This window comes from Lissotriton vulgaris, chromosome 7 (assembly GCF_964263255.1).
Source record: "Lissotriton vulgaris chromosome 7, aLisVul1.2, whole genome shotgun sequence".
Taxonomy (NCBI): domain Eukaryota; kingdom Metazoa; phylum Chordata; class Amphibia; order Caudata; family Salamandridae; genus Lissotriton; species Lissotriton vulgaris.
This window is the reverse complement of record NC_141695.1, coordinates 1,619,189,680-1,619,214,951: the sequence shown is the minus strand read 5'-3', so window position 1 is coordinate 1,619,214,951 and position 25,272 is coordinate 1,619,189,680. Positions and strand designations below refer to the sequence as shown.

Here is a 25,272-nt window from a genome sequence, read left to right as displayed (position 1 = left end):
CTTATGAGGGTTGAGATGTCATTGATTCTAGATGGCTCCTGCATTCTTAACTTCTCCTAACTGAAAGAACCAGTTAGTTATAGATTCCTTACCTTAGAATATCCCCCAGGCGTCAGACTGGATCCGGAATTTTTTTGTCAGCAGTAACCCTGCGCGTCCGTACGTGGCATCGGTCGACTCAGCCATCGGTGTTGTGGTCTCCGGAATGACATCGCGGACGATACTTAGATGCTGCCCTCGAGCACTGACGTCGGGTATTTCTTTTTCCACGTCAGCAAGCACAGATCCGGAAAGAGCGGTACCACCAGTCAATTTTTGACTTACTTTTTGCAACTTTTTGTTGACTTCTTTTCAAGTCTTTCATCGACTCCTGGTGCATGAGGGTTGCCCGGTTTCAAGACCTACGGTTCCTGTTCTTGACTGATGTCTGTGACAGATCCACACCCCCTGTGCCTCTACTGCCTGGAGCGTGACCAAGACCCCAGGTCGTGCTCTGATTGCCAGACCATGGCCCGAAGTCTTTGCAGGAGCGGTCCCGAAAGGTCTTTGAGGCCCGGCAGTCAGCTCAGCATTGTTCGAGGTCACGGTCGCTTGGGAGGTCATGGGCCGATCGCGGAGCCATCATCCCTCCTCGTCGAAGCATTCGCTCATGGGGTCTGGTAAGTCGAAGGACAAGAAGGAGTCGTAGAAGCATCGTCGCTCTTTGACTTCCCGTCGGCCGACGTAACAAAGGGTGTGGTTGGTGCCACTCCTGCGGGTCCGCGTGCGGAGCCTTCAGGGTCAACTCCGGCCTTCCCTCCCTTTCCGGGAACGGGAGTGATCCCTGCCCAGCTTCGTCAATCTTACTGAGCTATGCATGCCATCTTTGGGCAGCCCGACTCCGCCGGTGCGCCTTCGTGCCCTGCGGACTCGGCTGAAGGCCCTAGGCCTTTGACGACGGCGGCTCCGGCCTCTGCTCTGCAGGGCCACCTTGGATCTAGGCCTGGATCCGGATCGGCGCCAGTCGACCTCGTAACACCTCCACAGGCGCCAATTCCACCTGCACCATGTCTGCAGCCGGCGCCGGCTGGACCTCCAGCATGCGTCGTCCTGGCTTCCACCTTGATGTGGATACGAGCCAGACCGATGCCGTATCCGGCGCTGATGGGTACTTTTGCGCCTGCATTGCACCCTGCCCAGTTTCAGCAAGTTTGGCAGCCAGAAGAGGGTGAGGAAGACTGGAAGGGCTCTGAGGACCCTCTCACTGCCCAGTTAGAATACGATCCGGACTGGAGAGAGGAACTGGGGGATGCCAGTGGTCTGGACACCTCACCAGAACTTGGCATGTTGTCTCCTCCCACCGTGGCTACGTAGGAGTGAGCGTCTTACACAGTGGTGTTCCAAACGGCGGCCGAGGCCCTATACCTCGAGCTACCTACTGTGGCAGTCAGGACTAACCTCCTGACAGAGGTGCTTCAGCCGGCAGCAAGCTCTTCGGAGACCATGCTTCCGTTTAATGAAGCCCTCACGGACATCCTTTTGGGCACCTGGTCCAGACCCACCACAGAGACTTCTGTGGATAGGATGGTTGCCCGACGCCACCGCCCGGCTCCAGGTAACCCCACTTTCCTCTCCCAACACCCCTCCCCTGAGAGGTTGGTAGTCCAAGCCTCCGCGTCCAAAAGCACATTCCCTACCGCACCACCGGACTGGGAATCTAAGAAGCTGGATGAGTTTGGTAAGAAGTATTTTCTTCATCCAGCTTTGGGCTGCAGTTGGTGAACAATGAATGCCTCTTGGGCCGTTATTCCCACTCCGTGTGGGATACGGTTGCGCAAGTGCTGCCTCAGTGCCCGGAGGAGGCCCAGGCCGTGCTGTTGCCGAGGGGAGAGATACAGCAAAGTTCTCCATCCGCTGTGGACTTGACACCACAGACTCACTGGGTAGGACCCTTTCAACGTCAGTGGCGCTTCACCGTCACGCCTGGTTGAGAACGACTGGCTTTTCTGGGAATGTTCAGAAAACCTTGATGGACGTGCCCCTTGATGGCCGTCGCCTGTTCGGCGACAAAGCAGATAATGCACTAGAGCGCTTCAAGTACTTGGGCTATGGCCAAGTCCTTGGGCCTCTCCACCAGTTTTCCTGCACGGTCTCCTTTTCGCCCCTTTAGTGGCCACAGAAGGGGTACCCCAACACGTCCCTTTCAGAGCCACAGGCCAGCGCAAGCTGTTCCACCTCAGCACCGCTGAGGACGTGGGAACCACCGATGTGGTTCTGGGGGCCAGCGGGCGGGTCAGTCCACCACCCCTCCCTCTGCAGCAGCCTCCAAACCCTCCTAGTCTGACCTTTCAGGCCCATCAAACGCCAGTGAGCAGCACGCTTCCCCATCACCTCCCCCACTGGCGCACCATCACGTCGCACAGGTGGGTTTTGCAGATAGTCCCAAGGGGCTACTCCTTCCCCTTCAAGACTATCCCTCCAGCCATGCCACCCCAGTACCATCGCATGTCTGGGGATCATCTGGTCCTTCTCCTACAGGAAGTTATGGCTCTGTTGGCCAAGAGATTCATTGAGCGCAATCCTGCCCCAGAAGAAGGATGTGGTTGCTTTTCCCACTTCTTTCTGGTGCCCAAGAAGGACAAGGGCCTGCGTCCTATCTTGGATCTCAGGGACGTCAACCGATTCCTCCGGAAGGAGAAGTTCAAAATATTGACCCTGGCTCAGGTCTGGTCTGCCCTCGACCCTGGAGACTGGATGGTAGCGTTGGGCTTGCAGGAAGCTTATTTTCATAGGCCCGGCCCACCGGCGTTACCTGCTCCTCATCGGAGCGGTTCTGGACACAACACAATTGCCGGTTTATCCTCCCGAACAGCAAGTCCGGGATATTCCGGCTATGATTCAGATTTTTCAGCCTCTATCCAGAGTTTCGGTCAGGATGACCCTGAGGCTGCTGGGCCTCATGACTTCCTGCATTCTGTTAGTTGAACATGCCAGGTGGCATATATGGGCTCTGCTGTGGGACCTGAAGTTGAGTTGAATACACCTAAAGACCGATAAGGTGTGAAAACCCTGTCTGGTTTCAGCTCATGATATGATGTTGACCCAGCAGAGATGTCATCATCGTTTGTGCATGTTACCTTGCTCCTGCTCCCTACTCCTCCCCTTCCAGGGATCCATGGCCACCAACGTGCCATCTTGAGCTGGTCACCACTTCCTCTCCTCACCAGTTGTATCCTAATTAACTGGCATCCCAAGTTGTAAAATCCCAGTGACCAGGTGTAAAATAGGCAGGCTACAGGCATTTTCCTCAACACCTTCCCTTTGTGGGTGTGTCTGGTCCTATGCAGAGAACCCTTGCTCATCCAGCTTCCTTTCAGTCCTGTCCTCCCTTTAAACCCTTTCCCCCTCTAGTCACATAACCAAATTATGTTTCTTCCACATATACCATGCTGACAACTCGTAAGTATTTGGAGATACCAGGATAAAAACTGTTGTTGACACTAAATCACCCTCAGGTTTACATCATAGAAGACTTATCCTGGCTATCTCTAAGGAGAACATTACATTTTGTCTCTTCAGCCACTTTCAAGTGGCCCCTAAAAAGCAGGCACTGCCGATTCGCCATAACAAATGGTAAATGTTACTTGTGTAAGCTGTGCATTAGGACCACACATTGTGATGGTGCCTGGAGGCTGACATGAGATGTGGATTGTTTGGAGGTGTGACCAACCCTCCCTTTATGGTTGTTGTTTTTTGTTTAGCTTGTGTGACTATATATGGTTGGAGTACTATCTTTAGCTGCGTTTGAGAAAAGGAGGTCAGGCTTTTTTTCTGTGGTGGAAAATGAGGCGTGTCTGTCCCTTGAGAGTAGCTGAAATGATTTTCTGAGAGCAACAGGCCTGGCAGTGACTTTGTAGCCTGACACCGTATGAGTTTTGCATGTAAACTCTTTGTTTCCTGTGTCAGTTTGTGAGACTCTAGTTATTTTTTCTTATTTATCCCAACTTTGAGTTTGACACAGCCATGAAACTTAACACGCGAAAGGTGGAAACCCACAAAAAGATACAAGCCCCTGTCGAGTTAAATCTGGTTATACCTTTTCCCGAAGTTATGTGGGATCCGCATTTAAGCATTCAGCCTACTAATGTGAAAATGTTCTTTCCATGCATGGTATACCACTTTGGAGCAAGCACTCATCCCTATTGCAGGGCAGTGGTTTGGAGGTTCTGGTTTGTTCTTACTGGTTAAGTTTGAGGATTCAGGGCCTGCAAGTGAAGTATTGGTTTTATTTCAATGTTATGTGTGTATGGACGTGTACTTATTTATTAATAAAGGTTTTGGTATGGCAACACGTTCTTATGGTTTTCAGTTCCTACAAAGTGTATTTCCTGGCTCTCTTAAACCGCAACAGCAGAGTGGAGGCTTGCTACTATTGTGATTTCGATGGATTTTGGTACAGCCAGGTCAAAATGACGTGCGTGAAAGTGGAATTGTTTTTAATCTAATTTAAAAAAAAAAAAAAAGAAATCACCTGCCGGTATCTCGCGCGGGAAAAAAAAGCAAAATCATATTTTGTGTTCCATTGTCTCACAAGAAAGCAGTGGACTAGTGTGAGGAGAACATGTCTCCCGGAAGTCATTTTTTCCCCAAACCCGTCTCTTCAGGCTTATATATTCCAAATTGTGCAAAATTCGTAGAATGCACATGTAATGGGTGTAAAAATAGTCCTCAAGAAACTACCTGCCATACTTCTTCTCAATATTTACAACAAGGGGTGGTGAGGGACAGAGTCTCTGAATTAAGCAGAAAGCTCTCACCCAGTCAAGAGATCAGGGCTAGATCCAACACCGTTTTTTAGCTCACTGCACCATCCCAGTTTCAGAACCTGGCTGTATGCAAATTAGTCTGTTCCTGTCCCAGTGCATGATGGGAACAGGGCAAACCAAACTACAAAAGCCAATTCTTACACTGGGAAGGAAACAAGCTCCCGGGGACCGGTTTCTGGCATTACAGCCGTCTTCGGCCCGGTTTGCTTGAATCCTGATGGTGCATTGAGCAAGGGTCTCACATCTGAGAATACCCTTCCACGCTTAGGGTGGACAAAAATATTTACAACAAGGGGTGGTGAGGGACAGAGTCTCTGAATTAAGCAGAAAGCTCTCACCCAGTCAAGAGATCAGGGCTAGATCCAACACCGTTTTTTAGCTCACTGCACCATCCCAGTTTCAGAACCTGGCTGTATGCAAATTAGTCTGTTCCTGTCCCAGTGCATGATGGGAACAGGGCAAACCAAACTACAAAAGCCAATTCTTACACTGGGAAGGAAACAAGCTCCCGGGGACCGGTTTCTGGCATTACAGCCGTCTTTGGCCCGGTTTGCTTGAATCCTGATGGTGCAATGAGCAAGGGTCTCACATCTGAGAATACCCTTCCACGCTTAGGGTGGACAAAAATATTTACAACAAGGGGTGGTGAGGGACAGAGTCTCTGAATTAAGCAGAAAGCTCTCACCCAGTCAAGAGATCAGGGCTAGATCCAACACCGTTTTTTAGCTCACTGCACCATCCCAGTTTCAGAACCTGGCTGTATGCAAATTAGTCTGTTCCTGTCCCAGTGCATGATGGGAACAGGGCAAACCAAACTACAAAAGCCAATTCTTACACTGGGAAGGAAACAAGCTCCCGGGGACCGGTTTCTGGCATTACAGCCGTCTTCGGCCCGGTTTGCTTGAATCCTGATGGTGCAATGAGCAAGGGTCTCACATCTGAGAATACCCTTCCACGCTTAGGGTGGACAAAAATATTTACAACAAGGGGTGGTGAGGGACAGAGTCTCTGAATTAAGCAGAAAGCTCTCACCCAGTCAAGAGATCAGGGCTAGATCCAACACCGTTTTTTAGCTCACTGCACCATCCCAGTTTCAGAACCTGGCTGTATGCAAATTAGTCTGTTCCTGTCCCAGTGCATGATGGGAACAGGGCAAACCAAACTACAAAAGCCAATTCTTACACTGGGAAGGAAACAAGCTCCCGGGGACCGGTTTCTGGCATTACAGCCGTCTTCGGCCCGGTTTGCTTGAATCCTGATGGTGCAATGAGCAAGGGTCTCACATCTGAGAATACCCTTCCACGATTAGGGTGGACAAAAATATTTACAACAAGGGGTGGTGAGGGACAGAGTCTCTGAATTAAGCAGAAAGCTCTCACCAAGTCAAGAGATCAGGGCTAGATCCAACACCGTTTTTTAGCTCACTGCACCATCCCAGTTTCAGAACCTGGCTGTATGCAAAATAGTCTGTTCCTGTCCCAGTGCATGATGGGAACAGGGCAAACCAAACTACAAAAGCCAATTCTTACACTGGGAAGGAAACAAGCTCCCGGGGACCGGTTTCTGGCATTACAGCCGTCTTCGGCCCGTTTTGCTTGAATCCTGATGGTGCAATGAGCAAGGGTCTCACATCTGAGAATACCCTTCCACGCTTAGGGTGGACAAAAATATTTACAACAAGGGGTGGTGAGGGACAGAGTCTCTGAATTAAGCAGAAAGCTCTCACCCAGTCAAGAGATCAGGGCTAGATCCAACACCGTTTTTTAGCTCACTGCACCATCCCAGTTTCAGAACCTGGCTGTATGCAAATTAGTCTGTTACTGTCCCAGTGCATGATGGGAACAGGGCAAACCAAACTACAAAAGCCAATTCTTACACTGGGAAGGAAACAAGCTCCCAGGGACCGGTTTCTGGCATTACAGCCGTCTTCGGCCCGGTTTGCTTGAATCCTGATGGTGCAATGAGCAAGGGTCTCACATCTGAGAATACCCTTCCACGCTTAGGGTGGACAAAAACATTTACAACAAGGGGTGGTGAGGGACAGAGTCTCTGAATTAAGCAGAAAGCTCTCACCCAGTCAAGAGATCAGGGCTAGATCCAACACCGTTTTTTAGCTCCCTGCACCATCCCAGTTTCAGAACCTGGCTGTATGCAAATTAGTCTGTTCCTGTCCCAGTGCATGATGGGAACAGGGCAAACCAAACTACAAAAGCCAATTCTTACACTGGGAAGGAAACAAGCTCCCGGGGACCGGTTTCTGGCATTACAGCCGTCTTCGGCCCGGTTTGCTTGAATCCTGATGGTGCAATGAGCAAGGGTCTCACATCTGAGAATACCCTTCCACGCTTAGGGTGGACAAAAATGTTTACAACAAGAATTGGCTTGGTAGTTTAGTCTGCCCTGTTCCCATGATACACTGGGCCAGGGACAGACTGATTTGCATATAGCCAGGATCTGAGCTGGGATGGGGCAGTGAGATAAATAACGGTGATGGATCAAGCCCTGATCTTTGGACTGGGTAAGAGTGGTCTGTTTAACTCAGACACTCTGTTCATCACCACCCCCCTTTTTGTAAATCGTTTTTGGCCACTATAGGTGTGGCAGGGTATACTCAGACATGAGTCCCTTTCTCACTGCTCCATCAGGATTCAAGCAAGCCGGGCCGAAGAAGGCTGAAATGCCAGAAACCGGTCCCCGGTAGCTTGTCTCCATTCTGGTGAAGAATTGGCTTGGTAGTTTAGTCTGCCCTGTTCCCATGATGCACTGGGCCAGGGACAGACTGATTTGCATATAGCCAGGTTCTGAGCTGGGATGGGGCAGTGAGATAAATAACGGTGATGGATCAAGCCCTGATCTTTGGACTGGGTAAGAGTGGTCTGTTTAACTCAGACACTCTGTTCATCACCACCCCCCTTTTTGTAAATACTTCTTCTCAATAGCATCTTATCGAACACCATCCGAAAGGGTTCTCTGTGAACGGGACAGTGGCTTCTCTCATGCTTACAAAACTGCGTCCCACACACAGAGGCGGTATGTGATGCTATCCAAGATTGCAGCAAACACTGCAAAAAGAGAACTACAATTGCTGATAAAATTATGAAATTTGTAATCTTCTTTTTCATCATTTTAAATAATTGCTTTCAGTTAACACCAGTTGTGCTTCTTTCATGATATTTATATAACCTATTACCAGAACAGAAAATGCGGTTTATTCCAGAATAATATTTGCTGAACATTTTAATGTCCCCTTTGCATAAAATACGATATCCTCAAACAGAGTGACTGTTATTCTTATTTGATTATGTAGGAGAACCTTTCCATGATAAACAAATCTGTGCCTTTTCCAAATTTCTCATTTATTGTGTTCTAGTACAGCCTATGTTATTACATAAAGATTAGCGTCAGCTTACTATTTTTTGTTTTCGTTCGGACAGGTCATATGGCAGTGTTTTTAAAGCAATTCATAAAGAAACAGGTCAAATCGTTGCCATCAAACAGGTTCCTGTGGAGTCTGACCTGCAGGAAATAATCAAAGAAATATCCATCATGCAGCAGTGTGACAGGTAATTATAGTGTGAATGGAGGGAGTCTTGATGCATGATGCTGTCTGTGTACTGCTTCCGGACATTATGAAATGGATTGTGTCAGGGTTTTAAATGGAATTATATAGCTGTAACGCAAAGCTCATTAAGGGCCAGATGTAGGTGGCCAAATAACTAGTGGTAATGCGGAAATTCGCAGAATTTCTGCGTTACCGACCGGTATTTGGCTGAGTTCCATGTAGGTGAGTTGAAACCTACTTGCAAAATAAGGAATCTCAAAATAGCGATTCCTTATTTTGCTCTTGCATTTAAGAAATAGGAAATACCGATTCCTTAAATGCAATGTACGTAGCATTAAAAATAGTGCACGTAGCACTAAAAATAGTGCACTTCAGCCTTAAGGAATCGCTAATTACCACCAACTTCAAGTTGGTGGTAAGTAGCGATATCCTTTAAAAAAGCACTTTTTGACTTTTTTAAATGTCATGTGGCACACATCCATGCCCTTAGGGCATGTATGTGCGCCACATGTGCACACATGCACATTTCAGCGGTGCAACAGGTTGTCCTTTGGAAACCCTGGCACCCTTGAAATAGCTCCTGCTATTAGCGATTCGGTAATACCGAATCGCTAATAGTGAATATCTTCCCATTCATTCCTATGGGCCTCGTAGCCCATAGGAATGAATGGCTAGGAATTCCTTAATAACAATTCTCAATTACTGATTCGTTATTAAGGAATGTTAAGGAATCGCTAATATTTTAGCGATTTTTACCTACATTCAATTTAGCGAGTCCTTAATAGCGATTCGGTAAAAATCGCTATGAAGGACTCGCTAAATTGAAGTTGCCTACATCTGGCCCCAAATGTTGTTCAGTGGGTAAATTGTGCTTCCCACTTAGAAGGTATATATTGGAATAGAATTTTATTGAGTAGAAATGGATAAGCTTTGTTTAGCCTAGGAAGTGAGTTGGAATGCATATGCATTGCCACCAGTAATGAATAGCAATTTACCTTCAACCTTATTTTTTCATTAGTTTTTAACATGTGGCAAAATAAGCTTACTTTCTCAAAGCCCACCCACGCTTAAAGTCTAGCTTCTAAAGTGGATCACTGCTTCACCACCATACCGTCTTTTTACTGCCTTTAGCTTCAATGGGATTTCCCCTTCTGCCACAAGCACTTGCCTTCTGGTTCTATGTGGTCCCACCTGCTGAGTCTTCTCCATTGAGCACCTCCTCCTCAAGTGCTCCCTACCCGAGTAGCAGGTATCAACCACGCCAAACTGCTCAGTGCATATTCTGATATACCACAAACCAGCCTAACTCCTGTTGCCAACTTCAGACCACCCTCCTCCTGTTGACCACTCTGCTCTAACATTGGACTACACTGTTGGTTCTCTCCCCAGCTGAGCCTCTACTCTAACTCTGTCCCAGTTGCCCCCCTCTTTGGGGCAATACAGGTAAGAGCTTACCAAATGTGGCCTACACTAGTCATCCTTCTGCCCCCACGCATAGACCATGTTGCACACCTCTAGTAGTTCGCACTTTTCACTGCTGCTATTCTTGGCATCTCTGCTCCAGCACCCTCCTCTGTGTTGGTGCTCAACTTTACTCTGTTGAGCCGTGATGCTGATCCTTTACCTTGATTCTGAGTCTCTGCACTCCGTCCCACCCCTGTCAATCTCTTGTGAGGACACAGCAGTCTGCTTCCACACTGTATCCTCTGAGCTTTTCTTAGCACTCTCTGCCATCTACCTGGCTTCTCTGTACAGAGCGAGTCTGCACGTTTCTGCACGTCTAGGTTGGCCACTTCACCACCAACTTAAACTTCGACTCCACACTCCTTCTTCCAATTTAACAGGACCCCCATTGGGACAGAGGAGCGTCTGCTCCCCCCCCCCCAATGCCAGTTCAGCAAAAGTGAAAAATAAAACTAACAAAATGAGTTACCGTTTTGTTTTCACTGCTCCCGGCCCTAGAATTGTTTGAGGGCTGGCCATTTCTGCTGACAGGCAGCAGGGGAGTGGTCCTCGCTCCACAAGTTTACACTGTGCAAGTAACTTGGACTGGTGGTCTTGCGACAGCCACCCTGACATGCGCAGTGTAAACCTCTCCCCCTAGCTGTATCAGACAGCTGGTTGGAGAGCAGTGCCTCCTGTGTCAGCTGGAGCGCAGAGGCAGCCCGCTCTAGCCAACCTGGTGCTGCTCATCTGCCACTGGATTCAAGCCAGCCTGGCTGATGAGGGGTGTTATCCCGAAACCGGTCCCCAGATACTTGTTTCCGGTACAGGAAAGACCTGGCTTGGCAGTTCGGGCTGGACTGTTACCATGAGGTACAGGGTCAAGACGGATGTACATATGGCTGGGTCTGAACTGAAGTGGTGAAGTGAGCTAAAGAACGATGATGGATTCAACTCATATCTGTTACTGGGGGTGAGTGGCTGAAAAGTTTCAGCGCTCTGTCCATTATCTCCTTGAGTTTGTTTTGTTGTGTATCTTTGTCATTCTCGATGTAGCACCCTCTGAACCCATTTGCGCTGGGGGTTGAGTCTGTTCCAAAGTTATTGTTGAACTTTAATGTGTTCCCCGCCATGGATTTAATCTGCATAGAATTGCTGGTGACCAACAAGGAGCAGATCTGAATGTGACACTAAGATCAGTGAAATGATAATCATTGACATAAAAACATGAAGGAATGCATTCAAATGTTGTTGATTATGTAAACCTTTTCATGAGGCTTCACTAGTTACCCAAAGGAACTTTTCACTGCCCTATGCTCTTGCCCTCATTGTGCGACTGTTGAGAGAATGTATTCTGGATACAATTTGTTGTTTGTACACTGTTGCAACATCTTGCTCTTTGCCTGGCACCCAAGAATGTGTGTGCTTGGCGGATAGATATGCCCTAGGCTAAGGCATACAATCTTAAGGAAAGGCTAAAATATCAAGCAATAAGGGGTAAAATAAACTCCTCCGATTTTGCTTCTGGTTTTAGTGAAAGTTTTTGCTGAAAATGTTATGTAATTTCCCATAGCCCCCACGTGGTCAAGTATTATGGCAGTTATTTCAAAAACACAGACCTGTGGATTGTGATGGAGTACTGTGGAGCGGGGTCAGTGTCGGATATTGTGAGACAAAGAAACAAAACAGTAAGTTTAATATTTTTCTGTCTGGAATTGTAGCATTGCCTGCCATTCTGCTATGTTAAACAACAATAGTAATTTACTGTTTTTAATTTGTGATGCTCTACAGCTTTATAATTAATGTATTCCAGGTTTATAATGTGTTAGTTTACAATGGAGTATCCCGTAACTTCTGGATTGTAATCGAAGACCATTCGGCGACCTAATAAGCAAATCTCTTTATTGGACACCCTGTGCTAGGTCTCCAGTCACTGTATTCCTTAAAATGTCTAAAGCCAATCTACATTTGGGTTGGAGATGCCCTAAGGGTTTTCTGCACCACTGATAGATTGTTGGTGATACTCCCATATTTTCTTGGGGGGGGGGGGGGGCTTCCATTCGTCTAACTCATTGGTAAGACCTGCAACTATTTTCCTGTGCTAAGGTCCCAAAATCTTTGTGGTGTCTGCAGAACCCATTTTGGACCCCACCAGTGTCATCCACTTCAGTGATAAATTCATTAACTCACTCTAAAGGCATGTCTTTATGTGCCATTCTGTGGACAAGTCCCAGTTTGGTATGAGGAGAGCCATGCCTTCTCGCTACAGGCCGTGATCAGTGGTGTTCAACTGCCATAGTTTCCCCTCCCTTGGTAACTTCTGAGACACTCTGACCTTTCCTTATACCTCCCATGTGCCTAACTTCTACCTGCAAGGACATTGCTTAGTCCAATGCCTCAGCACTGGATTTAACCACCCATGTCTTCCTCCTGCACAAGGTATGTAAGATAAATTTTTCTTATTATTCTCTTCTTTCCCCTTGAAGGGAGTCACATCACTCCATTTATTCTAAAATGGCACACCATGTTATCTGCCCTTTTTGGTGTTTTTACCGTTTCTAGTAACACATAGCTAGCTTGGTCTCCTCATTTCAGTACCAAAGCCCTTTCCCATCCTTTTCCTTGTGGAAGTGTCCACTATAAGAAGCTTTTGGTGAGGGTTCTAAAAAGTGTCAATGTCCTTGCCTCTTTGAAGTCTGTTTCATGAGTTCCATCTTTCCGGCATGCAAAATAAGTAAAGGTTTCTGACCTGTCCTCAGCCCTTGTTCACTCAGCCACTGTTTTATATATCAACACTGCAAGGAGGCATCCATCTTCTCAGGGGCATCCTTCTACCCAGTGAGACTGGCTGTTCAGGCTTGACACAGGATTCCTATTTTTCCATCTGAATTTGCTAAGAACATCAACCCTTCCTAAAATGTCGGTGCAGGCAACATATGTGGCAGTTTTATTGTCTTCCTTTTGGCCTGTCTCAGTGTGTCAGCTCAGCTATGTATCTGAGGTATTTATTTACTTATAGATTTATAAAGCGCACAGCTACCCAACAGGGTTTCCCAGCGCTGAGCGGAATAATAAGCAAACCACACATTGCGGAAGGAGCACAAAACAAGTTATGCTGAGTTGTAAAGGAAGGTCTTTAATTTCTTATGGAAGGCTAGAAGCAAATGACATTACCTAAGTTGTAGCGGAAGAGAGTTCCACACTTTAAGGCCAAGGTAGGCGAACGAGCGACCACTCATGCGAGTGAGACGGATTCTGGGAACAGAGAACAAAGAGAGGCTCGCTGATCTCAGCTGTCGAGTGGGCACGTAGAGTTTGACCAGACTTTGTATGTAGGGGGGGCTCCAAACCATGTTTGACCCTGAATATGTAGCATAGGGCTTTAAACTTGACACGTTTGTTTACTTTGAGCCAATGAAGTTGATGGAGCAACGGCGAGACGGAGGTATGACAAGGCCTGTCAAGGCAGCCGGAAAAGAAGACGAGCTCCAGCATTTTAGATGAGCTGTAGGCGATGGACCGATGCTTTATTCACGCCAAGTACAAAACATTGCCATAGTCAAGTCTGGAAATCACCAATGCATGCATTACTGTTCTCTGGGCAGCAGGAGGGATTAACCAGAGGATTTATTTTAGCCACTTGTGAACAGCAAAGCAGGTCGCTGTGACCCCAGACACCTGGGCTCTGAGGGAGAGATTGTTGTCAATAATAAAACCTAGGTTCTTAACTTTAGGGACCAACGCAGGTAAAGGTCCCAGAGTGTAAGGCCAGTGGTTAAGTCCCCAAAGTTCAGGGTTGTTTCCCAGAATGAGGACCTCAGTTTTAGAACCGTTCAGCTTCAAGGCGTTTCTGGACATCCATAAAGAGATATTGCTGAGTCAGAAGTGGAGTAAGGAAGAGTCCTGATGCTGAGCGTTTGAAAGAGAGAAGATGATCTGGGGATCATTTGCATATGAGAAAATAGTTAGTCCTGACTTCTCCGCAATGTACGCCAGAGGGCAAACCTAGAGATGGAAAAGCAGGGGGCTTAAAATCGAGCCCTGCGGTACTCCTGAAGTAAGAGCTACTGGATCTGATTTAGTGATATGCGAGAAGACTTGGAACAAGCAATCTTTAAAAAAGAGATCAGCCACCTCAAAGAAACACCCACAATGCCTGAGGTTTCAAAACGATCAACCAAGATGGAGTGTGAGACTGTATCAAATGCTGTGCTCAGATCCAGTAAAATGAGACCTGGCGTGCCACCACAATCAAGCTGTTGGCTGAGATATTCAGTGACCCCAAGCAGAGCTGATTCGGTGCTGTTGCCAGTTCGAAAGCCGATTCTGTGCGGATTAAATAAATTGTAAGTAGCCATGTTAGAGGAGAGTTGGGAATTGATATGCCTTTCTAGGCATATCCCCTAATCTACCTCAGCAACAGTCTCATAATGCGCCATTCTCCGATAACTATATCCCACCACCTTGACTTGTCAGTTTATCTCCTCAATGACCTATTTATGCAAATAAGCCTTGACCCTGCTCCTTATGGGAACAGTCCAGCCCAAACTGCCGAGCCAGGTCCTCACCAATCTGGACCACAAGCAACCTAGGACTGGTTTCGCCATGATAGGGGCTCATCAGTGAGGTATAGCTTGGTTCCTGGAGCACGGTGAGCACAGGACCCATGTCTGAGCATACCCTTGCCACTAAGGGCAGTACATCAAACACACAAAAGTTGATTGAAGGAATGCTTGTAATTTCTCTAACCATTGGCAGTCCTTCAGGATAATATCAAAACCCATTGTTCTTTTGCTCACCAGGCCACCGGAGTTTGGACCAAGCCATATGCAAATCAGCCTTGACACTACTCCCCATGGGAAGAGTCCAACCGAAGTGCCAGGCCAAGTCCTCATAGATCAAAACACAAACAACCTAAGACCGATTTTACCCTGGTTAGATTTATTGCAAGCATTCCTATCATTGCCCTTTGTGTGTTTTGTGCATTTTTTCAGTGCCATTGGGCAAGCAGTGCAGTTAACAGTGGCAAATTGTGGCTGCAGTTTGCAGCTGAAACAGTCCTGCTGATCTAAATGATGATTTCAGGCATTCATTACAGTCAGCACCTTGTATGCAGCCAGAGATTGTTCACGGGTCAGTCGGGGGGGGGGGGGGGGGGGGGGCTTTCAGTGGTGTCCATTTCAGGTTCTCACACAGCTGGAGGTCTACGGTGATTCAGGGCTCACACTGGTGACATACCACTTCATAGGTTGCTCTTGGAAGGTCACAATAGCCTTCCATCTGTGGACTTCAGCACACATACTTTTGTCAAGTCCCCTGTGGACTGCCACTGACTGGGGTCACACATCAGCCTCAAGCTTGTGATGTGCCGAAGCTTACAAGTGTGACTGGCCACCTCTCATGGTAGCTCTCCCAGGAAACATATTGACCTCTCTCCTGCATCTTCTCGAGGTTTGGTTGCACTTAGCAGCACATCGTGGTAGTACAGCCACTCAGGTTGTGGTGACGCAGGACCAGTTTTTCACACACAAGGCAGTCAACTTAATTCTCAGCGACCTAGTTCTCCACAGACCTAGGGATTTGTGTCTTTTTCCTTCAAGGTGTTAATTCCCTATAGTGTTTGATCTGCACAGTGGTGTGCAGTGTTTCCACTCCCAATGGTATTTTGAATTATTATAGTTTCCTAGTATTCAAATGAATTCAGAAATCATAAACCAATATTAGGAGACAACCAATCATCAGAGACTGTTTCTTTTCCAGGTAGTCATTTTGTTATGGTATGGAACCGTCATCTTTCCGTTTGTGTACTTCAGGTAGACCGTTCCTGCTCTTAGCACAGGGTGGCGGCGGTGGTGGTGGGGCATTAGATACGTGCTATCATGGGTGAGACGTTTGCCTAGGTCAGTCTTTGTCTGAATGTTCCTCTTTCTCTGATCACTTCTTTGCCTGCTGGTGCCAGTTCACAGGGCACATCCTGGGAATGCATTTGGAAAGTCTAACAGTGTGTTTGGCCTTTCATAGTTTATCAGAGGGAAGGGGGGGCTTTGGGAGGCTCAAAAAGATCTGGGCACTGAGGAATGGTGAAAAGGGGTAGCAGCAGTCTCTGGCTAAAAGCAAACTTGAGGGTATGCTAGGTCCCTGGGCACTTTATATACACTGTGAGCCATCCAATATAGGTGACCCCTCTACCATGTATGTAGACACTCTTATGAACACACAACATATACTATGGGTATTAAGGAGGCCATTTGTGACTTACTATATAGATTTACCAGGGAAAGGTAAGTCAGGAGGCAACCCCTACAGTCCGGCTCAGATAAAAAGCACTCTACTCCACTACTCTAATCGGCTGCACAAATGTATTTAATGTCATAACCTGGGCATGGTGATAGAAGTTGCCCACGCAAAAAGGAATTGTACTTTGGGTGGCTTCTGAACCTAACTGACTCCTAACATTTTGTTAGTAAGCCCCTTGCTGTAATCATGTACTGCACTTGCCAGGGTACTGATTTTTTTAAACACATTTTTATTGGGTTTTACAGAGGAATCTAGGTATAAACAAAGCATCATAGTTACCATTTAACAGGATTGTAATTAGTCTGACATTTATGCAGACAATTCAGTAGCAAAACAAAAGGAGTACAGATCCTTACAATGAGCATAAACTCCCCACACTCCCCCCAGTATTCCAATGAGCAGGTGCCGTTCAGTGATCCATTTTTGAGCTGCTATACATATGCTCAATTGCCAGGGTACTGATGACACATGTCTGTCCAGAAAAATACCAGTTTGCCAAAAGATTAAAATGAGGAGTAGGTTGACACGTGGACGTGATGACTTAGACTTTGGACCCCACAGTACATAATTGTGTGTGTAAGTCTGCCCACGTAAATGTAAAGGAATACTCGAAAGAACACTAGAAGGCTAGTATGGAGTGCATCGTTTTGTATTAGACACTCTCACCTTCCTTTAAAAATAAAATTTCCACAAAAAGTACCTGGTAATGCATAGGACTTCAGTTCAAGACTCTGAAGGTGTGCCCGCGTCGCCCACTGTGGATTCCGGAACTTGTAATTTCAATTTTCCCAATATGTGTGTGGGCTGAGTGGAGGGGCACAAACGATGGTCAGAGGAGAAAGGGTGTGGAAGGGAAGTGAGACATGGTTGAAAAGTAATTTAGAGGCACTATAAAATACCCAAAGTAAATGAATGATTTCGTCAGGTTTACACTGGTTACCGGCATTATACCTCCTAAACTGTACTCCTCTTTACGTCTGTTGCTTATCTTCTATCTCTTCCTGAAGTGGCCACAAAGTCAGACATAATGGGCCGTCATGGAACTCCATAACTAAACAATAAAGAGTATCTGTAGAGGAGCAGTTTGTGTAATTTCATCATACACCCATGATTTATACCGTAGAAGATGTTGTTGCAAGGATCCTGCTCATACACAGAACTGTGCACAGAGACCAAGGACCTCAATGAATTGTGGTGTACCAGAAACTCACCTCAGTACCTAGAAAACCCCAACCAGATAGCATCCGTGTCACATTAGCTCTTCGTCCTATAGCAAAGTAACCAATGATTAGACAACCCAGAACATGCGACTTAGAATAAACTCAGGAATGGTGGGAAGTGAGAACACTATTTAATTATACTCTCATACCAGTCCACAACAGGAGTAAATAAGAGACACGGGTACGGTTAAAATATTTATTTTAACGACTTGCTCTCATGTACAGTATCTTTGCCAACATAAGCAGACATATGATTAGAAATAATATGATCAGCATTGTTACAGTTCCATAAAACACAAAGGGAGAAATCCTATTACAATGATGGTGAAAAACCGGTCTTCTAGAGTCTAGTTATAACATCCTCCCTGTCTAGGAACTATGTTTATAAACTAAAGAAGGTCTATTAGGCTTGTTTGGTGGATCCTATTACCTCTCAGCTCAGCAAGAGTGAATCCCATCAGGATCAGCAAAAGCTCTCGGCATCCCTGGAAACAGAAAATCTTCTGAGTGTGTGAAATCATGGCTGAGGTGTAATAATAAATGCGCCCGGATTTCGTCGGGCTTGCAGCTGCCATTTGTTGTGTCTAAAACTGTTAGCCGATCAGTTTGAACAACACCTCCCATGTTATGATAACCTTGACGGCTTCAGCACTCACTGTGCAGACTAGGGTCACGATGTTAGTCTAGGGATGCCGAAAACAAGCTTTTCTCATGTAAAGCATTTCACGCAGCCTACCTTACAAAAACAGCTACATGCAGTGTTGTGTGCAAAAGCAGCAAAAAGTCAAATGGCGATTAAACTTCTACTAAGCCATGCTTACATAACAATGAACACAAACGAGGCTCAGGCCTCACTACAATGTTGCTGCAGAAACATATTAGTCTCTTCCCTGTAAGAACAAATTAACAGCTTGCATTCAGTGATATTCATTTACAACCCCCCAAACCCCCCAGCTTTTGCCCTTGTTAAGAGTGGCCTGTTACTTTTGATGGACTCAGTTACTGCAGTTACGAGGCTCATCGGAATTATTGGTTTAACAGGATTGCTGCTGAGTATTACATACAAAATCACTTTTTATTTTGGGTACAAAATATAGTCCTAAAACACACAAAATCCAAAAACAAAACAGTTTCGCATTCATATCATAAAAACAAACAATTGACAAAGATGCATACATCATGGTCATGGCTGACGAGGTTAAGTCACACTAAGATAACTCCACTGTTCCGCCATATACCAATAAGACAGGCATATCCATTTCTGTAACAAGAAAAACAAAGAGTAATGGAGGGCCTCAGGGGAGATTGTTTTTATAGACCTACTGGTGCCTTGTCCCCCAACTAGACAATAAAACACACGAAAGGTACCAGAAGTCTGAGTTCGTTGGAACCTATAAAGTGTCCCCTCTGGAAGACAAAACCAACAGGTTAATGTACAAGAAAAACATTACAAAGGCGTTAATGTGGAGACACACAGGAGAAAAAGACTAGAGAAAGTCCCCATCAGCCCACTCAATAGCGGAACTTCGTCATCTGGGTTGTGTGATTGAGATAGTGGTATCCAGTATGCCCTTCCTCAGGACGGACCCGGGGCTAGCAAAACTTGGACCACATGGTTGACCCTCAACCATAGAAGATGATCGAGTGCAGGCTGTAAGGGCAAAGTTGCAGTGCTCGAAATTTGTGAAAAAAGAAAAGAAAAGGAAAAGAATTGTAATCCAAGTGTTCTAAAAATACCTATCTTGATGTCATAAGAAAAACTTTATTCGGTCTGTCCATCAAGGTGGTATGGTTAAAAGCAGAGTGATAATAGCATGCAAGGAATTGCTATTTACCATGAGTGTAAACTGGTCAACATGTTTCAGCCTTTATAGGCTTTCGTCAGGACCTATGATGCACTACTGCAACACTTACTTTATATACTGTGAAAGACAATCTACAGAGCAAATCCAATTTCTCAAATGAAAAATTGGTATATCTTCTCCTGTGTGAACAATAAGGAAACAAAAAACAAAAACAATAGTCAAAGTTGGAGTGTCCTTAGGACTATCATGTGTATTCATAAAGTGTTTCGTCACATGATGTTCAACTCACCCAAATTGTAGGGAGGAAACACCTCACCTCACCTGGCGTCCGCTCAGGGTAAAGGAGGCCACATACTAAAAAATAGAGCATTGGTTGTAATTCATCTTAAAATATGGACTTAATAGTCCAGATGGTATTTCAACAGTGACACAAGAGAGGCAGGTCAGGAGGTCAAAGGCAGGATGACATTGCTGACATACAGGTGAAGTTAACTCATCACAAGGCAGTTAGCAGCTTGCCTAGATTAGAGCCGCAAACTGAGTCTGACCAAGCAGCAGTAAATTTACCTTTCAAGACAAGTACTTCTCTAGTAGTCATTAATTCTATCCATTAAAATCTAGATCAGCTTAAACCAAAAAGCAGGCTTGTAGGAAGGTGGTTGTCTGTTTTAGCAATGAGAAGAAAGTGCTGCTTTGCAATCTACTCTCTCAATAGGGACTCAGAGTCATTCAGCAGCTGTTCATCGCCTCGCTTCGCATCCAAAGCGGTCTTACCTCTCCGTCGTTGCCTCGGTCATGGAACTGAGCCGTATTGCCCTATAGATTGTCCACGAATAAAAGTGACACGTAGATTGCAGGTGTTTATTCCGATATGTAAAACGAGGGATACACATCATTGACATCATTATTTTTACACATTTTGTCCGACCCTTTCGATTTCCGTTTCCTGTAAAAAGACCAATCAAACATCCCCTAATTTTAAACAAAGGTTCTACAATGACCGAGAACATTATACCTGCAGACCGGGCAATTTGCCGCGTCTGCATTGGTTACACACGTAATTCCAACGCTATGATTGGCTGATTACTCTCAATCACAGAGCCAATCGTTGAATCACCGCACACGGCTCTCCCTCAGGTCCGCAGCATCCGTATAACTTTCCGCACCGCACACAGCGTCTCCACCTCCCCCTCGGCTCAGTTCCATGACCGAGGCAACGACGGAGAGGTAAGAACGCTTTGGATGCGAAGCGAGGCGATGAACAGCTGCTGAATGACTCTGAGTCCCTATTAAGAGAGTAGATTGCAAAGCAGCACTTTCTTCTCATTGCTAAAACAGACAACCACCTTCCTACAAACCTGCTTTTTGGTTTAAGCTGATCTAGATTTTTTTTTTTTTTTTGAATAGTTTTTATTTGCATCCAAGGAGCACACAAAGCAAAAAACATTTCAAATTTACAAAAAAGAATATAGAACACTTTTCAAAAACTACATTAGGTAATTATACAACATTACTTAGGCCATAACAGATATATAAATAAGGTCAAACAAACATACATTTTAAAAAGAGAATTATTAAGACATGAATAAACCCCAAATTCTATCAATTTTTCGTTTGGCCAGTAGCCCCCTTGAATCCGCAATAGCGGTTTCCATACAATAAGTTTCCTTAACTAGACTCCACCATTCCAAAACTGTTGGTGGTTTTTTTTGGATCCATGCTCTAGCAATAATTAACCTTGCACATGTGATTAGAATATTCAAAAGATCTCTAAACCTTTCACCCCCGTTGATGCCCACAAAAACATCAGTGTGTGAAAATGAGAAGGGTTGCTCAAGTCTATCAGAAATCACCTTAGTTATTCCTTCCCAATATTCACTAAGACGTGGGCAAGAAAAAAACATGTGGATAATATCCGCACCACTCAGATCACATTTAGGGCATTTCGTTCTATCAGAGTAATTATTATTCGTTGCCCATTTGAGTATCCTCTCAGGGGTATGATATAATTGACAAACAGTTTTAAACATTTGCAATTTTAAACTAGAAGATTGAACAGATACATTAAGACTTTTAAGAGATGTAGTAATTAAATCAGTTGGTACACTCACTGCCAATTTTCTATTCCATTTCTCTGTTAAAGTAGTAACATCGCTGATCCTAAGATCAGACAAAAGCTTATATCCTAAGCTTATGATGGATTTGTCTACATCTCTATAAATACAATCCCATAACTCAGAGTCTAATACCATAGTGAGTTCTAGTTTCTTCACCACAAAGTCTTTAATCTGATAGTATTTAAACCTTGCCAGTTCCGGTAAATTATAACAGTATTTCATTTTGTCAAATGCCATAAAACCCTGATGGTCATATAAATCTCCCAAAAATCTAATACCAGAATTTAAAAACATTCGACAAGTTGAATCATGAAAAATTATAGGAAAACCAGGATTGCCCCATAAAGGTGTTTTACAATGTAAAAGAGAGGTATTGCATTTAACCAAAATAGATCGCCAGACACTCACGGTATCCCGTATAGTCTTAAATTTAACCCTCTTGAAATAATTGGGGTCATTCATCCTATAGAGAAACATATTAGCATCCAGTCCTAGTAGAAACCTATGAAAGTACAAGCATTTATCCATAACTGTCAAACTGCGTATCCGAGTCAGAAATGCTGACCAGTAATAGAATTTGAAGTCCGGGAACAACAGTCCTCCTTGACTAAAGGGGAGTTTAAGCGATGATACGGCGCGCCGAGCTTTTTTATATCCCCATACAAAACTGCCAATGATACCTTCTAATCTAAGGAAGAAGGAATTATTGACCCGTAGGGGAATCGCTCGGAACAAATACAAAAACTTAGGCAAAATTTTCATTTTTATTAAATTTATTCGACCAATCATGCTGATTGGCAATTTATGCCATTTCTTGAGTTGCATAGCGGTCTCTTTTAGTAAAGGTTCGTAGTTTAATCCTATGATGGAATCAATATCGGAGGAGATTTTAACACCTAGGTAGGTAGCTGCGCAGCTTGTTCCAAAAATAGGGGCAATTGGCTGATAGTTCATAACAACCTGAGTTTTTGTGGTATTAAGTCTGTACCCAGAAACAGAGCCGTATATACCTGCTTCTATTAAAATGCCTTTCATGGTTTTAGCAACATCTGGGGAAAAAACGGCAATATCGTCAGCATATACAGTGATATCTAATTTATTTGAGCCATTAATAAAAGGACAAATTAAGGCTTGGCGTTGAAGTGCAATTAAAAAAGGTTCTATCGCTAAAGCGAAAAGCAGGGGTGATAAAGGACACCCCTGCCTTGTCCCCCTTTTAATAGAAAACAAAGAGGAACATTTCCCCATATACGAGATCTTACCCATAGGGTTATCATATATTGATTGAATCCATCGTAACAGTTGACCCTTAATACCAAATGCCTGTAAAACTGCCCACAAAAAACCCCACCCCACCCGGTCAAATGCTTTTTCTGCATCTAATAATATCATACCGAGTGGGGTAAGCTGATCTAGATTTTAATGGATAGAATTAATGACTACTAGAGAAGTACTTGTCTTGAAAGGTAAATTTACCGCTGCTTGGTCAGACTCAGTTTGCGGCTCTAATCTAGGCAAGCTGCTAACTGCCTTGTGATGAGTTAACTTCACCTGTATGTCAGCAATGTCATCCTGCTTTTGACCTCCTGACCTGCCTCTCTTGTGTCACTGTTGAAATACCATCTGGACTATTAAGTCCATATTTTAAGATGAATTACAACCAATGCTCTATTTTTTAGTAAGTGGCCTCCTTTACCCTGAGCGGACGCCAGGTGAGGTGAGGTGTTTCCTCCCTACAATTTGGGTGAGTTGAACATCATGTGACGAAACACTTTATGAATACACATGATAGTCCTAAGGACACTCCAACTTTGACTATTGTTTTTGTTTTTTGTTTCCTTATTGCTCACACAGGAGAAGATATACCAATTTTTCATTTGAGAAATTGGATTTGCTCTGTAGATTGTCTTTCACAGTATATAAAGTAAGTGTTGCAGTAGTGCATCATAGGTCCTGACGAAAGCCTATAAAGGCTGAAACATGTTGACCAGTTTACACTCATGGTAAATAGCAATTCCTTGCATGCTATTATCACTCTGCTTTTAACCATACCACCTTGATGGACAGACCCAATAAAGTTTTTCTTATGACATCAAGATAGGTATTTTTAGAACACTTGGATTACAATTCTTTTCCTTTTCTTTTCTTTTTTCACAAATTTCGAGAACTGCAACTTTGCCCTTACAGCCTGCACTCGATCATCTTCTATGGTTGAGGGTCAACCATGTGGTCCAAGTTTTGCTAGCCCCGGGTCCGTCCTGAGGAAGGGCATACTGGATACCACTATCTCAATCACACAACCCAGATGACGAAGTTCCGCTATTGAGTGGGCTGATGGGGACTTTCTCTAGTCTTTTTCTCCTGTGTGTCTCCACATTAACGCCTTTGTAATGTTTTTCTTGTACATTAACCTGTTGGTTTTGTCTTCCAGAGGGGACACGTTATAGGTTCCAACGAACTCAGACTTCTGGTACCTTTCGTGTGTTTTATATCCATTTCTGTCCCTCAAGCCGAGGCAACTAGTTACAGGAAAAGTTCCGAAAATCGAATAACAGAAAAGTTATAGTAAGCAACCCTTGAATGAAGCCACATACTCAACCATGTCACAGTTCAGTAGAGATTATCAGCTGCCACAAATAATTTTTTCCTAAACCGAAACTATCGATCCCCTTGAATTGTTCCATCCCATTAAAACAATGATTTCCCTCTATGTAGGGCACATTTCAGAAAGAAACACATTTTGATACAGCTGGATGGCGTATTTAATTGCTGCAGCTAAGCCAAAGCTATTCTGGGACTTCTGATACCCTGTGAATTAATAATAGGAATTAAAACCCTTCTGGTAAAAACAAGGTAAAATTGGCAGAAAAGATTAAATGCATCTGGCTTTGTGAGGAAGATTGGTCACAGGGCAAATTAAAACTTTAGATACATCAAATTGACCAAGGGGAAACCCAAGGTGCCACTTCACAAATCCTAACCTAGCCCTGGGTAATGCTAGTCTATCCCAGGACCCATCGATCCATACCAAATATGATTCCATGTTTAACAAACTATGGAGGTCCAAATACTCACTAACAATTGGATGCTTAATTCTAATTGCTCCCTACCCACTTTCATCCTTAACTTAAAAGCAGCTTTAACCCAGGGCAAGTCCGGTTTAGTTATAGAACTTGGGTTAGTAAAAGGGTCCCAGCTTCACTAGTTCTGCCCCAACATAGATGAACCAAGGGATTTTCAGGGCTTTCTCACACAAAAGGCGCAATCTTCCATAATATCTCTATTAAGTGAGGCATGTGGACTTGCCCAGATCAAGCGCCACAGAGCAGGGGGGGCAACTTGATAATATCCTCTCTATATTCCATTCACAGCTCCTGGGGCATACAAAAATAGAGCAGGCAGGGGGGGGGACACCCAGAATTCGCCGAAGCACCCTGTTTTGCTCACCCTGAAGGGAGCATATATTACAATATCGCCAGGTACCTGACCTATCTGTAGGAACTGGGAGACACTTTCTCTTGTAGATATCCAAAAGGGTTTGGGGGGTGAGGGGTCAAAGAGTTATTTCCCGATGTGTTTGGTCAAATTAAAATATGTCCCCCAACCGTAAAACTTCCTGGCCCACACTAGCAATGCAGGTTTCCCAATTGCCCTTAGCACTCATGACTACACCCAAGTATGAAATATCCTGGGTCTGGGCCACTGGTTGGCCTTTTAAAAATATTACCTGCATCATATACTGTCTAGGCTTGCAGACCATTATATATGCGTTTGCATAGTTAATAACCAAGCCCAATGACCCCATGAAAGAAACAAAATCTTGAATAGGGCATTTAGGTAATTGGCAGTTCTAAAGAGTTGTAAAACCACATTGTCTGCATATAAGAGTACTGGTTCCTTTTGCCTACCGATTGAGGGTGCATCCAAGACCACATTAGTTAGGACCGTAGCTAGGCCATTAATATACAAAAGAAACAATAGGGAGGTCAGTACAAAGCCCTTGCACACCACTCTGCCTAGCTT

The 25,272-nt window shown here is 44.8% G+C and overlaps 1 protein-coding gene across 1 annotated transcript in view; it reads left to right on the top strand.

Annotated features, from left to right (window-relative positions):
- Window positions 1–25,272, top strand: part of STK4 (serine/threonine kinase 4) — a 218,867-nt gene that overhangs the window by 60,480 nt on the left and 133,115 nt on the right. The window contains exons 3-4 of the mRNA XM_086932548.1: window positions 8,240–8,368; window positions 11,384–11,498. Of these exons, the coding sequence (XP_086788674.1) occupies window positions 8,240–8,368; window positions 11,384–11,498 (244 nt within the window). The remainder of the gene's footprint in view (window positions 1–8,239; window positions 8,369–11,383; window positions 11,499–25,272) is intronic.